Below are 18010 nucleotides of genomic sequence, written 5' to 3'. Positions count from 1 at the left end.
CCCTTGCACAGGGCTGATTGTATCATTGCTTCTTCTTCATTATGCAGATTCGTTTTCTCTCTCTATGCCTATGTCTCACGCTTTCTGATGCGCACTTTTGACAAAGTCCACATAAAAAATGCTCATAAAAATGGTGCAAAAAATAGCAGATAAATATTAGTGCAAGGCCTTGTAAATGGGCCAAATACAAGCATGCAGGGAGTCCATCTGGGGATGAACAATATTTCCAACATCTTCATTTTATTTTATGAAGGCACTCTTCTTGTCTTGTTGCTCTTGCAACTTGTGCTCTAGTAGTTTTGTGTGTGCCTCTAGCTTGGCTTTGTCCTGCATAAGTTGGGCCTTTTGAAGAGCAATCTGCTGCATGCAGTCCCATCGTTCACATCGAGACAAGCTTCTTGTTCTTTATTCAAATGATGCTTCTTGATTTGGATATGCTGCCTCTTGGCTCTGCATCATCTGTGTGCTAAACGCAATGCAAAAATTTGAGATTTTGTGAATTGTGCACTTGAAGAAATTAGATTCGCCACATCACCTTCCTAGGTTTTCTCTTCCTTCTGCTGAGAAGTCCGATCTTCAAAGTCGTTCTTGTCCAGGGTTGTGCTTCGATTTGAATCCAAAATGGCTATACAAAGAAAACCACTAAAACTCCTCCATGCAGGCGAAAAAGTTCTAGAAAACTTGTTGTTCAGGTCTTGCTCTGATATTGATGTTAAGGTTCTCTCGTAGAAGGGATTGATCTTTAATCGCACAAGGAAAGTGCAAAAAACAAAAAACCGTAATGAAATGCTTGCACCACACATTCACAACACCAGCATTGGGTCCCGACTCCCAAAAGTTAGATTCCCCCTTTCCCTCTCTCTCCCCTCTCCTCCTCTCCCCCCTCCCTGCTGCAGAGTGTTTGCTTTACTGCAGAGTATTTTTGAAGTTTGGGTTTGTAGGGGTCCTGATCTGTCAAAGTTATTAAGGTGACGACTTGCGTGTGTAATGAATCAATGGATAGTTATATTGACTTTTCCTGTGTGATTTAAGTGTTGTTAAATCTAACAGCAATTCATTTTTTTTTCATGTGCAGTGTGTCAAAGACTGGCCCACTGATGGAAGGGCATATGTGTTTTTGGGAACACGACTGATGAAGCAAGGGAAATTTGTTGATGCTAGAGCTGTCTATGAAAATGGTTGCCAGGCTGCTCGAGGTGAAAATCCATTCATCTGGCAGGTCTAGACACTTAAGCCTCTAAATAGAAGTGGAACTACATTGGCATGTTTTGTGGTTTTCATCCTGCTTAATAGCTATTCACTCCCTAGACTTTTTGTATAAGCAGTGGAACAAGAAGTAAATCAATCTACTAAAATTTTGAAATGAATCCTGGCAAGCTCCTTGCAGCGCATTGTATCTCATGCTTTTTTCTACTCTTAATGCCCTTATTTATATTTTGGATTGCCTTGGCCAACAGGTCTTATTCAGTAGGTCTGATCTGATCAAGAGCATTATGTCCTCCTATTGTATTGATGTTAAAATGAGCCGTGCTGTATGAGACAGTCATTTGAGTGATGTGATCATAATAGCCCAGTGCTAAATTCTTTGTAACTAATGTTATCTTCAAAGCCTGATGGTAATTTTGTGAGGATACTGTGCAGGCCTGGGCTGTATTAGAACAAAAATTAGGTCATATTTCAGAAGCGCGGAAACTTTTTGATGCGGCTACTGCAGCTGATGTAAGGCATGCTGCAGCATGGCATGGATGGGCTGTTTTAGAGTTACGGCAAGGCAGTACTAGAAAGGCTCGTGAGCTGCTTAGTAAAGGTCTCAAATTCTGTGGTGGAAATGAGTACTTGTATCAAACTTCAGCTTTGATTGAGTACAGAGCAGGAAAGGTTGAAGAAGCGAGAGCCCTTTTCAGCCAAGCAATACAATACAACCCAAAAAGTTGTGCAAGTTGGTTGGTGTGTATTTAATGCCTTCATCCATCCCTCTCTCCCTCCCTCTCTCCCTTTCTCTCTCTCTCTCTCACACACACACCCCCTTTTTTTTTTCTTTTTGGGTAAAAAGCATTGTTCTATTACTTCACTGTATAAGGAAAGAAGCCCTCAAAAGTGAGGGAAACTTCTTCAAGATCAAAAGCAGTGAGAAAACAAGTCGAACTGCTGCAGCTAGTCCTTTTCTTGTAGTCCATGGCAATCATATAGAGATTGGCACAAAGATAGTCAAAAATATAAGTACTTGTCAATCTGTGTAGAGTGAAAAATCAGGTGAATGCGGCCAATCCAGAGTGTCCAAAGAGCCCAAAAGTGTGTCCAAGCAAGGGAACCTGCATAATCAGCCAGTCTTTGGTGATATCTCCCAAAGATGCAGAAATGCTTTGAGAAGCAACATCATGGAAATCTGGTAGCCAAAGAAACAGATAATCTGAGCAAGAAATCTCTGGTATCCAAACAAGCCCATAGTAAATGAGACAGTCTCGTTGGGATTTGAGCATCTAAAACAAGAGGGAAAATCTATCCTTCTTTTGGCTAGAGTTTCACCAACAGGTAACACTCCAACCAAACATGGCCGAAGGAAAGCTCGTTGCTTTAATGACAATTTACTACTCCAAATCTTTTGGAGATTTTGTTTCCACCACTTCGTTGTCTTATCCATATTCCAAAGTATGTTCAAATGAGCAACAATTAATGGCTCAAGAATTATCAATCTGTATATCCGGGCAGGAGTGAGCTGAGACATATGTGCTTTGGGAAAACTATGCTTACCTCTTTGCAACATCCAATCTAACAATCTATTCTCTTGATTGACAAGTAGAATCATTTCAAATTGCTGCAACAAAGCTCTAATTTTTTGCCAAATAGACCTGTAATGCATGCCCAAATTCCATATCCTTTGTGCCTACGGGAATGTAAGTAATCTACCATCCGGAGAGACAACATCTTGGATTAGAGGTATATTTTTAGTGGAAAGAAAATAGGACTTCCTCGGCTCTTGAATTGGCAAAGGCTCCAGAAAGCTCTTGCTCTAGTGATTGCTCTCCAATCTTAGTGAGCTACCTATCTCTGAAGATCTTCCAGACCAATGCAAGTACTAGAGGACAATCAACAATCAATCTACTAGTGAAAGGACAACCTGGTATCTTCCCTTGCAACTTTCCAAGAAGCAAATCCCAATGTGTATATTGCCATCTACCAAAAGAGTTTGTTTAAGTGTAGTACACATAGCTACAATCATCACTGTCCAAGGTTGTTCCTGACCAAAAAAGGTGAACAACAAAGTTGCTTTTTTTTTTTGCCAAAACATGATAATGAATATTCATAATATTCAGCCCTCCATGCATCTTTGGCGAACAAATCCATTCACATCTCAAGAGCCCAAGAGCTTTCTTTTGATGTCTAGTTTTCCATAAAACTTCCATGGTCTGAGACATGAAAGCAAGAATATGTTTCTTTGTGCATACCAATAGAGGCAAGAAAAACTATATATAAGCCATCAAGATGGACTAAAATATCCTTAGGCAATTGCCAATATTCCAATTTTGCTTTCATCTCTCTCTCTCTCTCTCTCTCTCTCTTCCCCCGGCCCCTCCCTGCCTCCTTCCTGCATTACAAGGGTTTCTTTCAAAATTTAATTGCTGCTTCTGTTGTCTAGCATTGACCAAAACAGTTTTACCTTGCAGGCCTGGGCCCTTCTGGAAGCAGACAAAGGGAACAATTCTACAGCTCGGTATCTTTTCCAGGTGAAGCTTGTTACTGATTCACGTGTTGCTAGTTTACATGTTGGAAGCGTTTGCACCCAATCGTCTCAAAATGTGAAGGGTTTGCTGTGATGTTCTGAGAAGAGCCTCACTTTTTCAAATATCTGGTTTCAAAACATTGCACTCTCAGACATTGCATGACAAATAATTAATTTCAGTATCTTGATTTTTGGTAGCGAACAAAATAGTTGTACAATATGCTACCTTTGGTTGACACCATGCCTCCAGTTAACACTCATGAAAGATGAACTTCATTTAGCCCTCCAGTGCAGGGGTAGTAAAGTACAGCTAGAAAACTACAAGATCATGTCAGCCTATTGATGGGACAGGAGTTTTAAACGTTCATGGAGCAAAGAAGCTGCCAATGCTTTGCTGCTTGCGGTGGAAACCATGAGCAACTTCATAGTAACCAAGGACAAAGGGCTTCATAGGTTGCTGCTCTCTATGAGATGCACTAAGACTTACTTGGGTCTGAGTTTGCAGATGACACACACAGGCATGAAAGAGAACTTGTGGCGTTTCAATGAGTCTTCTTGCAGCCACAGTAGAGACTCATTTCGTCATCTCGCATTCCAGAGTGGGGAGAAGTGGTCAGTGTCTCTCTCATATTTAAGTACTTTATTTGGCAACTTCTAGTCCAGTTCCTCTCCTCTATTCTCACCAATATGTATTCTTTTGTGGGGTGAATTTGTAGGATTTCCTTGGAGTGGGGATTTGGAAGGGGCTATTCTGAACCTTGCTTTTTCTGGGGTGTTCTCTAGAGTCTTTTGTTGCAAGGAAGCCAAAAAATTATGCTCGAGCTGCCCCAGAAGTGCTTTCCTTACTGCCTCAATGGGTTTCTCATTGTTGCAAGCATGAAAAATGTAACTGTTGCGGCACTGCACATGGATTGACATGTCGGCACTCCTATGTCCATGTCATGGCATACATTGCAGCTACATTAGCTAATGTTTGCCACATCAGCAAATATCCTCCTTCCTTAGAATCAGGAGACAACCCTACTCCCTTCTATAACAATATTTGGCATGGACTTTGATGACTCGGGCTAAGGAGCAACTTTAGTCTCCATGTTAGCCACCATGGATCGATGTGCCTAGTGCAACCCACAGCAAGCAATGAGCTCCTTCAAAAATATTTAGGCCTCCCCCCTTCCAAAGGGACAATGTTTTGAAGTTAAAAGTATGGGTCAAACTGCTTCCAAGTTTGATGATATGTTAATAACTCGGTGTTTTTTTATTGTTTCTAGTTTTCTTAAAGGAAAATTAAATTTATTTATTTTTTTAACTGCAGAGAGGAATACGAGCTAGTCCAAAGAATCGATATGCATGGCAAGCCTGGGCATTGTTTGAGTCCAATCAAGGAAATAAAGACTTGGCAAAGAGGCTGTTTCAACAGGGAGTTGAGTTGAACCCAAACGATGCTGTCCTCTTACAAGCCTTTGCCCTTTTTGAATATGATTCTTCTAATCCAGTTATCGCTCGTGAGCTCTTTGAACAAGCTGCCTCTGCAGATCCCAAGCACCAACCTGTATGGAATGTAAGTGTATAATTGCTTATCTTTGAGCTAACCCCTTTTTTTGGCCTGTCTTTGTAAAAGGAAGTTGTATTGGAATTTGAGCTTAGCAAAACCATAACAATATTTTAAAAAAACTAGTCCCCTGGAAGGCAGAACAAATTATACTCTATAACTGGTTGAGAGAATGGTGTGGACCATTTTGGTGGATTGGTGGAGCTATTCTAAAAAATGCCTCCATGCTGCCTTCCATAAACAAAAAATGTATTTAGTATCTCCCTCCTCTCCTTTTCTATCTCCCCTTTTTTATCTTCTTCATGTATCTCTCTCTCTCTCTCTCTCTCTCTCTCTCTCTCACACACACACACACACACACACACACACTCAGATGGTACATTATATACATGATATGAGCCAGTTGGCTACTTTTTTTTAACTTAGATGTTATCTTGTCTCTTCGCATGATCACTATTGTATATGTAGTGAGTTGTTTCAGTTTCCAACTCATTTGGTCTCAAAGACCCTTCAGGTCGTAGCTGTTACTTTAACTCTCTCTCTCTCTCTCTCTCTCTCTCTCTCTCTGCCCGCCAGTTCGCCTTAGGTCTGGCTTCCCAGTTCGCCTCTGCCCGCCAGTTCGCCATCTCACCAGTTCGCATCTCTGCCCGCCAGTTCGCCATTTCACCAGTTCGCCTCTCTGCCCGCCATCTCACCAGTTCGCCAGTTCGCCTCTGCCTGCCAGTTCGCCATCTCACCAGTTCGCATCTCTGCCCGCCCGCCAGTTCGCCATTTCACCAGTTCGCCTTAGGTCTGGCTGCCCTTTCCCCACCCACCCTTGCTCAGGCCCCCAAGGCAGCAACATAACTCTCTCTCTCTCTCTCTCCTCCCTGCTTGTGGGAAGGACTGCAGAGTGATTTGGAGGAATGGCCCCGAGTCTCCAAGAGAAACTCGAGGCCCTCGAGATGGCAATGAAGGCACTAATCAAGGAGAACAAGAAGACATCCGATTCCAACCTCAATGAGGTGGAAAACAAACTACACAGGCACATCATAGCTCTCGAAGCACGGGTCACGAACCTCGAACAAGAGAACACGGCACTCAAGGAGGAGGTGAGTGCATTGAAAGTGGAAATGGTAGCCATCAAGAATGCTGAGAAGGAAGAAGGGGAGATCAATGACAACACTCTCACGGCCATCAAAGAAGAGATCTCCAAGGAGATCACAAAGGAAATGGAGGGAAAGCTCGAAGCCAAGCAATCAGGATGGGTCGAGGTGGTGAAGAAGAACATCCGTAAAGAAGTGAGGGAGGAGACTCAAAGGGAAGAAAACCAAATCATTCACACCACCATTGAGGAGGAGAAGATGAGGCATGCTCGCCGCCTCAACATTCGAGTCACAGGTATAGCCGAGACACCCGACTCCACTCCCGAGAAAGATGGACAGCTTCTATGCATGAAGCTCGGCTACAAGGAAGAGCACCCTCTCCCCTTCACCAAAGCATGGAGAGCCGGGAAAGACTCAACACGCAAGCGAGCCCTCATCCTACAGTTTGCAGGAGAGACGGAGAGGGTCACCTTCATGAGGAAGAGGGTCATACTACGGGGTTTAGAGGGAGCTCCCATTTTCTTGGATGATGATCTCAGGAGGATGCAGCTTGAGCATAGGAGAACTTGCATGCCACGAGTCTTACACGCGAGGAGAGAAGGCAAGAAGGCCTTCTATCGAGATGGTCGGGTCATCATTGATGGCCGGCCCATGGATTAGCGGTTTGGGGCCTATGGGACACAGACCAGGCCACTGACAGAGATACACATAGCAGTGTGGAACTGTAATGGTTCACTATGGGTGCAGCCTGGACGACTGGAGCATGTTATGGTGGGAAGAGACATCATACTTTTGACAGAGACACATTAGAGCCTAGAGAGAGGGCTACCTCGAGTAGAGGGATTCCAATGGGAGTCAGCATACAGGAGGACCACACGCCAGGGTACCTCGAGAGGCTCGGGGGGAGTAGCAGTCCTATTCAGATGGGAGCTACCGGGGAGACTGAGAGTGGTAGCACAGGATCCAGAGGCAAGATACATGTGGATCAGCTTACAGCTCTCACAGGACAGGGTTATATACATAGCTCTATGTTACTTTTCTCCATCAGGATCCTCCTATGTCATTACAGAGGACATGCCACAGGAGGAGGAGACAGGAGCCTCGCCATACACTTGTCTGTCAGAGGAGATTATGCATTATTCTACACTAGGGGAAGTATTTCTTACGAGCGACTTCAATGCCCACACACAGAGCAGACAGTGTGAGGTGTATGACTATGATGACATGGAGATCCTCCACCCTGTGGATCCAGAGGAGATAGGGGCTAGTCGGGCATCAGAGGACATTGGACCAGACAGAGGACATTATGGGGACCACTTACTAGAGTTGGGAGCCAGGCATCGTCTCGTTATTTATAACGGGATGCTACAGTGGCCGGGATCAGGAGGGCTGACATGCTTCCCACATGGGGGTCATACACGGACCGGAGGCACGGTGGTAGACTACATTATGGGGTCTTTGGAGGCATCAGAGCTTGTCACCTCATTCTCCATTCCACCTCGTCCTATTGGGGCAGATCATACATACTTGGCATTTTCACTAGCCGGATCACCAGTATCACCAGCCCCCCACATACCAACGCCACTCACTACCATCTACTTCACACATGACATGGCAGACATATACACTGGCAGAGTAGAGGATGGGCTCCTACTCATGGATCCCCTGGCATCTATGGATACCATTACAGCCCAGCTCGCATCACTCCTACACACGGCTGCATTACAGAGCTTCCCACATCGTGTACACTCAGGAGAGCCTGCGAGACCTGGGACTATGCCCCAGAACAGATGGTATGATGACGAGTGCAGAGCCCTATACTCACGGCTCCGCATACAGAGAGCCTTGGGAGCCATCACAGAGCAGGAGTCGAGGAGAGAGATGAGGAGACTTACTCGCCGCAAAAGGCGGGCCTTTGCAGAGACACAGGAGGTAGAGATCTTTCATTTCTTCATGAGCAGAGATAGCCCTGTCTCATGGCGGCACTTCAGAGAGCCCCGGACCCCGACACCTATTGCAGACCCACAGACATGGCACACATATGCAGAGGGTCTATACCATGCCCCACAGCAGCCACCTATACCTCAGCCACAGGAGCCTCGACCTACCACAGCTAGCTTCTTTACCCACTCGATGGTACAGGAAGCTATCCGCCACCTACAGCATGGACGGGCCGCCGACCATATGGGCCTGCAGGGTGAGCATCTCATATATGCAGTAGATTCTTTAGCTCCTTTTCTTGCACACCTGTTTAACAGGGCACTAGCAGAGGGTTTGCCTGCGGAGTGGACGATGCACACCATTGTGCCGATTCACAAAACAGGGGATATGCTCGATCCGAGCAACTACAGGACGGTTATGGCAGGCCACGTGCTGGCCAAACTCTATGGTGCAGTGCTGGAGCAAGAGCTTAGCTTATATGCTGAGCGAGCAGGTTTACGCTCATCAGGACAGGCAGGCTTCAGGAGAGCTTTCTCCACCACTGACCATGTATTCACTTTGAGATGTATGATTGATCAGGCCAGAGTGAGGAAGAGAAAGCTCTATTGCTGCTTTGTGGATTTCCGCAAGGCATTTGACAGAGTACCACGAGAGAGGCTCTTTCAGCGCCTGCAGTCTCTTGGCATACCAGCAGATATGACATGGGGCATCTATGCATTATATGAGCAGGTTTTTGGGCGAGTCAGATGTCCAGGAGGTATGTCCGAGACTATTGCTAGCACCATTGGTGTGAAGCAAGGATGCCCACTTTCCCCCACGCTATTTGGGTTATACATTGATGAGGTGGCTGACTTCATTACACGGGGAGGCGGAGATGGAGTTGATTTAGCAGGTACCTCAGTACATATTATGCTCTATGCTGATGATATTGTATTAGTGTCTGAGTCCCCAGGTGGTCTACAGCAGCATCTACATGCACTCGATGATTTCTGCACACAGAGGGGTCTTACTGTGAACCTTGGGAAAACCAAGGTTATGGTCTTTCATACATCGAGACAGGGCAGGAGTCAGTTGACATTCAGTCTCGCAGGATGCCCGGTGGAGGTGGTGACATCATACGTGTACCTAGGGGTTACCTTCTTTGCAGCAGCCACACGCTTTACCATGGGTTCAGCAGCCAGAGCTAGATTGACACGGGGATATGCAGCATTGGCTATGTTAGAGAGAGAGTGCCACCAGGCGCATTTTCAGGAGCCCCGGACGAAGGGGTGGCTATTTGACACATTAGTCACACCGGCATTGATGTATGGAGCAGCAGTATGGGCGCCAGGCCTTGCTACCCATTGGTGGACACAGATAGAGAGACCACAGGCCCTCATGATGGCACGCATGATACGCAGCAAACCGTCAGTACCTCATGACATTATCCGAGCAGAGTTTGCTGCGCCTCCTATGATGGTAGAGGCCATATTTCAGACTATATGCCTGCTAGACAGATTCAGAGAGATGCCACAGGACAGATTATCATACAGAGCTTTTCAGGCATCTAGACAGTTGGCTGAGGCAGGAGACAGAGGATCATGGTATGCACAGGTCACACATTGGTTCTCACAGCATGGCCTAGACATGGATCATCTACCACCATTCCAGTATGACAGGGATGCACCACATATCCGTCTCTCTCATAGTGAGAGGAACAGAGTATTGAGACAGGATCTATGGCAGCTCTATACACGAGAGACATGGATATCGCCTGCACAGCCTCTTCTACCGAAGATGCTATACTACAGAGATCACTTCATGAGTATCACTGATGATGGATTCATAGAGAGGCCTAGATACATGGAGGGCTTTTTACCACACGGCTCCCGAGTGGCTATTGGTCAGCTCAGAGTTTCATCACACCGATTGGAGATTGAGACTGGCAGAGCAGCACGGATCCCCCGAGAGGAGAGGGTATGCAGATTGTGCAGAGAGGAGGTGGAGAGTGAGGAGCATTATGTATGCAGATGCAGAGCATATACAGCCATCAGAGAGAGATATCCCATTTTATTCAGAGAGCCACATTCCCTACGCCAGATCTTTGAGGCAGCAGACCAGCGCATACTGGGGAGATACATTCTAGACATACAGCGCCACAGAGAGACATTATTACAGGCTCAGACAGCTCCAGAGGGGGGGCGACAGACACAGATTACTACATTTTTTCAGAGATCCACACCCCTCCCAGCCCCTACACGGCAGGGAATTACTCTCCAGAGAGCAGAGACACTTAGAGCCCGCAGGAGACAGAGGACACCTGGCTTTCGGACACCACGCCTATACCAGAGAGAGATGACAGAGATCAGAGCTCAGTTTCACAGAGAGGGTGCGGAGCGACTGGCTCGCTTCAGAGCACACCTAGGCATGTTCTTCAGGGAGCTGTGGACACCCCCTTCACTGATGTATACCATTTTATATCCCCAGTATGGTACAGGATGGAGCTAGCTAGGTTGCATATCATGATTATATACTCCATGCATATAGCTTTGCATTCTCCTAGTAGTAGAGCTCCATCCCCTGCACACCCAGATTCAGCTTTTTTATTCAGTACTTTTTCATTTTGTTGGGATGACAAAGGATACCCCATACACGTACTCCGATTTGTCTCATAGGCCGAGTTCGGTCTTTTGGAAGACGTTAATAAAATCTCTCTCTCTCTCTCTCTCTCTCTCTCTCTCTCTCTCTCTCTCTCTCTCTCTCTCTCTCTCTCTCTCTCTCTTCGCCGCCCAGCCCTGCTTCGCCACTGCGCAGCCCTGCCCTGCTCTGCCCGTCGCTTCACCCTGTTCGCTGTCCGCCGCCCAGCCCTGCTTCGCCACTGCGCTGCCCTGCCCCCCTTCGCTGTCCGCCGCCCTGCCCTGCCTCGCCGCCGCCCTGCCCTTCTCTGCCCTGCTCTGCCCGTCGCTTCACCCTTGCTCACTGCGCCTTCTGTTTGTTGTTCGCTGCGCTGGCCGGCGCCCTTTCCCCACCCATTTGCTGTTTGCTGCGCTGGCCGGCGCCCTTTCCCCACCCATTTGCTGTTTGCTGTGCTGGCTGCCCCCCTTTCCCCACCCACCCTTGCTCAGGCCCCCAAGGCAGCAACATAACTCTCGCTCCTCCCTGCCTATGGGAAGGACTGCAGAGTGATCTGGAGGAATGGCCCCGAGTCTCCAAGAGAAACTCGAGGCCCTCGAGACGGCAATGAAGGCACTAATCAAGGAGAACAAGAAGACATCCGATTCCAACCTCAATGAGGTGGAGAACAAACTACACCGGCACATCATGGCTCTCGAAGCAGGGGTCACGAACCTCGAACAAGAGAACACGGTACTCAAGGAGGAGGTGAGTGCATTGAAAGTGGAAATGGTAGCCATCAAGAATACTGAGAAGGAAGAAGGGGAGATCAATGACAACACTCTCACGGCCATCAAAGAAGAGATCTCCAAGGAGATCACAAAGGACATGGAGGGAAAACTCGAAGCCAAGCAGTCAGGATGGGTTGAGGTGGTGAAGAAGAACATCCGTAAAGAAGTGAGGGAGGAGACTCAAAGGAAAGAACACCAAATCATTCACACCACCATTGAGGAGGAGAAGATGAGGCATGCCCGCCGCCTCAACATTTGAGTCACAGGTATAGCTCAGACACGTGACTCCACTCCCAAAAAAGATGGACAGCTTCTATGCATGAAGCTCGGCTACAAGGAAGAGCACCCTCTCCCCTTCACCAAAGCATGGAGAGCCGGGAAAGACTTAACACGCAAGTGAGCCCTCATTCTACAGTTTGCAAGAGAGACGGAGAGACTCACCTTCATGAGGAAGAGGGTCATACTATGAGGTTTAGAGGGAGCTCCTATTTTCTTGGATGATGATCTCACGAGGATGCAGCTTGAGCATAGGAGAGTTTGCATGCTCACGAGTCTTACACGTGAGGAGAGAAGGCAAGAAGGCCTTCTACCGAGATGGTCGGGTCATCATTGATGGCCGGCCCATGGATTAGCGGGGTCTATGGGACACAGACCAGGCCACTGACAGAGATACACATGGCAGTATGGAACTGTAATGGTCACTATGGGTGTAGCCTGGACGACTGGAGCATGTTATGGTGGGGAGAGACATCATACTTCTAACAGAGACACATCAAAGCCTAGAGAGAGGGCTACCTCGAGTAGAGGGATTCCAGTAGGAGTCAGCATACAAGAGGACCACACGCCAGGGTACCTCGAGAGGGTCGGGGGGAGTAGCAGTTCTATTTAGTCGAGAGCTACAGGGGAGACTGAGAGTGGTAGCACAGGATCCAGAGGCCAGATACATGTGGACCAGCTTATAGCTCTCACAAGACAGGGTTATATACATAGCTCTATGTTACTTTTCTCCATCAGGATCCTCCTATGTCATTACAGAGGACATGCCACAGGAAGAGGAGACAGGAGCCTCGCCATACACTTGTCTGTCAGAGGAGATTATGCATTATTCTGCACTAGGGGAAGTATTTCTTACGGGCGACTTCAATGCCCACACACAGAGGGGATTATGCATTATTCTGCACTAGGGGAAGTATTTCTTACGGGCGACTTCAATGCCCACACACAGCAGACAGTGTGAGGTGTATGACTATGATGACATGGAGATCCTCCACCCTGTGGATCCAGAGGAGATAGGGGCTAGTCGGGCATCAGAGGACACTGGACCAGACAGAGGACATTATGGGGACCACTTACTAGAGTTGGGAGCCAGGCATCGTCTCGTTATTTATAACGGGATGCTACAGTGGCCGGGATCAGGAGGGCTGACATGCTTCCCACATGGGAGTCATACACGGACCGGAGGCACGGTGGTAGACTACATTATGGGGTCTTTGGAGGCATCACAGCTTGTCACCTCATTCTCCATTCCACCTCGTCCTATTGGGGCAGATCATATATACTTGGCATTTTCACTAGCCGGATCATCAGTATCACCAGCCCCCCACATACCGATGCCACACACTACCATCTACTTCACACATGGCATGGCAGACATATACACTGGCAGAGCAGAGAATGGGCTCCTACTCATGGATCCCCTGGCACCTATAGATACCATTACAGCCCAGCTGGCATCACTCCTACACACGGCTGCATTACAGAGCTTCCCATCGTGTCCACTCAGGATAGCCTGCGAGATCTGGGACTATGTCCCAGAACAGATGGTATGATGACGAGTGCAGAGCCCTATACTCACGGCTCCGCATACAGAGAGCCTTGGGAGCCATCACAGAGCAGGAATCGAGGAGAGAGATGAGGGCCGCAAAAGGCGGGCCTTCGCAGAGATACAGGAGCTAGAGATCTTTCATTTCTTCATGAGTAGAGATAGCCCTGTCTCATGGCGGCACTTCAGAGAGCCCCGGACACCGACATCTATTGCAGACTCATAGACATGGCACACATATGCAGAGGACCTATACCACGCCCCACAGCAGCCACCTATACCTCAGCCACAAGAGCCTCGACCTACCACAACTAGCTTCTTTACCCACTCAATGGTACAGGAAGCTATCCGCCGCCTACAGCATGGACGGGCCGCCGACCATATGGTCATATATGCAGTAGATTCTTTGGCTCCTTTTCTTGCACACCTGTTTAACAGGGCACTAGCAGAGGGTTTGCCTGTGGAGTGGACGATGCACACCATTGTGCCGATTCACAAAACAGGGGATATGCTCGATCCGAGTAACTACAGGACGGTTATGGTTGGCCACGTGCTGGCCAAACTCTATGGTGCAGTGTTGGAGCAAAAGCTTAGCTTATATGCTGAGTGAGCAGGTTTACACTCATCAGGGCAGGCAGACTTCAGGAGAGCTTTCTCTACCACTGACCATGTATTCACTTTGAGATGTATGATTGATCAGGCCAGAGTGAGGAAGAGAAAGCTCTATTACTGCTTTGTGGATTTCCGCAAGGCATTTGACACAGTACCACGAGAGAGGCTCTTTGAGTGCCTACAGTCTCTTGGCATACCAGTAGATATGACATGGGGCATCTATGCATTATATGAGCAGGTTTTTGGGCGAGTCAGATGTCCAGGAGGTATGTCCGAGACTATTGCTAGCACCATTGGTATGAAGCAAGGATGCCCACTTTCCCCCACGCTATTTGGGTTATACATTGATGAGGTGGCCGACTTCATTACACGGGGAGGCGGAGATGGAGTTGATTTAGCAGGTACCTCAGTACATATTATGCTTTATGCTGATGATATTGTATTAGTGTCTGAGTCTCCAGGTGGTCTACAGCAGCATCTACATGCACTCGATGATTTCTGCACACAGAGGGGTCTTACTGTGAACCTTGGGAAAACCAAGGTTATGGTCTTTCATACATCGAGACAGGGCAGGAGTCAGCTGACATTCACTCAGGCAAGACGCCAAGTGGAGGTGGTGACATCGTACGTGTACCTAGGTGTTACCTTCTCTGCAGCAGCCACCCGCTTCACCATGGGTTCAGCAGCCAGAGTTAGATTGACACGGGGATATGCAGCATTGGCTATGTTAGAGAGAGAGTGCCACCAGGCGCATTTTCAGGAGCCCCGGACGAAGGGGTGGCTATTTGACACATTAGTCACACCGACATTGATGTATGGAGCAGCAGTATGGGCGCCAGGCTTTGCTACCCATTGGTGGACACAGATAGAGAGACCACAGGCCCTCATGATGGCGCACATGATACGCAACAAACCGTCAGTTCCTCATGACATTATCCGAGCAGAGTTTGCTGCGCCTCCTATGATGGTAGAGGCCATATTTCAGACTATATGCCTGCTAGACAGATTCAGAGAGATGCCACAGGACAGATTGTCATATAGAGCTTTTGAGGCATCGAGACAGCTGGCTGAGGCAGGAGACAGAGGATCGTGGTATGCACAGGTCACACATTGGTTCTCACAGCATGGCCTAGACATGGATCATTTCCACCATTCCAGTATGACAGGGATGCACCACATATCCGTCTCTCTCATAGTGAGAGGAACAGAGTATTGAGACAGGACCTATGGCAGCTCTATACACGAGAGACATGGATATCGCCTACACAGCCTCTTCCACCGAAGATGCTATACTACAGAGATCACTTCATGAGTATCACTGATGATGGATTTATAGAGAGGCCTAGATACATGGAGGGCTTTTTCCACACAGCTCTCGAGTGGTTATTGGTCAGCTTAGAGTTTCACCACACCGATTGGAGATTGAGACTGGCAGAGCAGCACGGGTCCCCCGAGAGGAGAGGGTATGCAGATTGTGCAGAGAGGAGGTGGAGAGTGAGGAGCATTATGTATGCAGATGCAGAGTATATACATCCATGAGAGAGAGATATCCCATTTTATTCAGAGAGCCATATTCCCTACGCCAGATCTTTGAGACAACAGACCAGCGCATACTAGGGAGATTCATTCTAGACATACGGCGCCACAGAGAGACATCATTACAGGCTTAGACAGCTCCAGAGGGGGGACGACAGACACAGATTACTACATTCTTTCAGAGATCCATCCCGCTCCCAGCCCCTACACGGCAGGGAATTACTCTCCAGAGAGCAGAGACACTCAGAGCCCGCAGGAGACAGAGGACACCTGGCTTTCGGACACCACGCCTATACCAGAGAGAGATGACAGAGATCAGAGCTCAGTTTCACAGGGAGGGTGCGGAGCGACTGGCTCGCTTTAGAGCACACCCAGGCATGTTCTTCAGGGAGATGTGGGCACCCCCTTCATTGATGTATACCATTTTATACCCCCAGTATGGTACAGGATGGAGCTAGTTAGGTTGCATGTCATGATTGTATACTCCATGCATATAGCTTGGCATTCTCCTAGTAGTAGAGCTCCATCCCCTCCCCCACTCATTGTACTTATTGCACACCCAGATTCAGCTTTTTAGTTCAGTACTTTTTCATTTTGTTGGGATGACAGAGGATACCCCACACAGGTACACCGATTTGTCTCATAGGCCGAGTTCGGTCTTTTGGAAGACGTTAATAAAATCTCTCTCTCTCTCTCTCTCTCTCTCTCTCTCTCTCTCCAGCAAAAGGCAGCCCCTTAATAGATACATTTTTTTATTGTTCTAGTGGAGGACACAGGCCATCTTTTTAATCATCAAAGAAATTAAAAGCAGTATTTTTTATTTTGTGATGCTCTTGCAGGCATGGGGTTGGGTGGAATGGAAAGAGGGGAATCTTGACATGGCGCGACAGTATTACAAGAAGTCTCTGTCTATAAACTCCAGGAGCATGGATGCTGCTCGCACATTCCATGTATGTGTTATCATTCAAACTCTAAAATTTGTGACTGCTAAATGATCATTTACCTTTTTCATTTCATGTATTATCTTCTTTGATTTTTATGAAGTGCTGGTTGTGATCATTTAAGTATTATGGTTTTAAAAGTTTTCAACTTGCTAACAAGTTGTTCTGGTCTTTAGGCTTGGGCAGTGTTGGAGGAAAGTGCAGGAAATTATACAGCAGCCAGAGAACTTTTTAAGTGTACTTTGAGAGTAGACTCACAAAATGTTCCAGCATGGACATCATGGGCAAAGATGGAAGAGAATGTTGGCAATGGGATTCGTGCTGAAGAGATACGGATGCAGTATTTGCAACAGGTAAGCCTTCAATTGTGTGTGTGTGTGTGTGTGTGTGTGGGGCTTGTTGTGAGTAGACACTCCTTGTCCCTCCAAGCTAATGTTGTATGTTTTGCACAGAGAACCGAAGTGGTGGAAGAAGTTCCCTGGGATGTAACCTTTTCAAGCATGTTTGCTCCAGCTTTCAACCGAATCAAAGAGTTTTTAAGGATTGAAGTCGAGCCAACAGCAGATGAAGACAATGGGACAGAGTTTCCACCAGAAATTGTGGAGGTTTTGAACAAGAGGAGACTCGATATTGATAATGTGGAGTGTGATACAGAGTTTGACATCGAGGCATTTATCAGAGAGGTCTTGCCATGGAAAAACAAGTCTGAGTCTAGAAACTGGAAAGAAAGACCCAAATATCTGAATATAACCAACGTGGCTACCTGATGGACAAGATAGTCAAGTGGATTAATTCAGAAACTGGTGGAGTGGCTTAAAAAGCCCATGACTGTAGATAAGTCTTACAGATGTATTCAAATGATATAAATCTCTCTTAAGCCTAGCCCTATGGAGGGAACACTTACCTTGAATCATGAAGGTTGAAGCTGCATTGACTGCATAATTGATACCCTTGGAATGTACCATGCTGAGGCATCCACACCTTCATGAAGCTTATTAAGGTATGGAGGTAGCTAATATGCTTTGAGTTAACTATTCACATCATTTCTATCAAATACTCACCCTGTTAACTATATTTCTTGAGTTGAACTTATGGATATTTATTAACTCAAGAAATATAGTTGAACTTATGTCCCTCCTCAGTCAAAACGATCCAACACATAAGAAAGCACAATAGCATAGCAAAATTTTCACAATACAAAGCATGGAACTACAAAAAGAAGTGGAGAGTAAACAATATTATTGCTTGCAAATTGCTCTTGATAAGGAGCATTGATGACGATCTAGGCAAGACTTTGGATGCATGGTGCTTTACTTACGAGAGCATTTGAACACAATTAACTCGATGGTGAATAAAGGAGGATTCCAAACTAGTCTATATATAGTGCCTAGGTTTCTTGTCCATAGCACTTGCAACTCTG

General features: G+C 46.9%; 1 protein-coding gene across 2 annotated transcripts in view; it reads left to right on the top strand.

Annotated features, from left to right (window-relative positions):
- LOC147632620 (uncharacterized) overlaps nt 1-17644 on the top strand; it is a 41057-nt gene extending 23413 nt beyond the window's left edge. Inside the window, exons 2-8 of one of the 2 annotated variants that reach the window (XM_086807412.1) lie at nt 1076-1219; nt 1642-1947; nt 3666-3725; nt 5034-5279; nt 16489-16599; nt 16767-16943; nt 17043-17644. In XM_086807412.1, the coding sequence (XP_086663538.1) occupies nt 1076-1219; nt 1642-1947; nt 3666-3725; nt 5034-5279; nt 16489-16599; nt 16767-16943; nt 17043-17357 (1359 nt within the window). In that variant the 3' untranslated portion in view covers nt 17358-17644. The remainder of the gene's footprint in view (nt 1-1075; nt 1220-1641; nt 1948-3665; nt 3726-5033; nt 5280-16488; nt 16600-16766; nt 16944-17042) is intronic. The other variant, XM_086807413.1, reaches the window with a different exon arrangement.
- The last annotated feature ends 366 nt before the right edge of the window (nt 17645-18010 follow it).

The sequence above is a fragment of the Cibotium barometz genome, chromosome 13 (assembly GCF_041138505.1).
Source record: "Cibotium barometz isolate CiBa-2024 chromosome 13, ASM4113850v1, whole genome shotgun sequence".
NCBI classification, from domain to species: Eukaryota; Viridiplantae; Streptophyta; class Polypodiopsida; order Cyatheales; family Cibotiaceae; genus Cibotium; species Cibotium barometz.
This window is presented reverse-complemented; position numbering and strand designations above follow the sequence as displayed.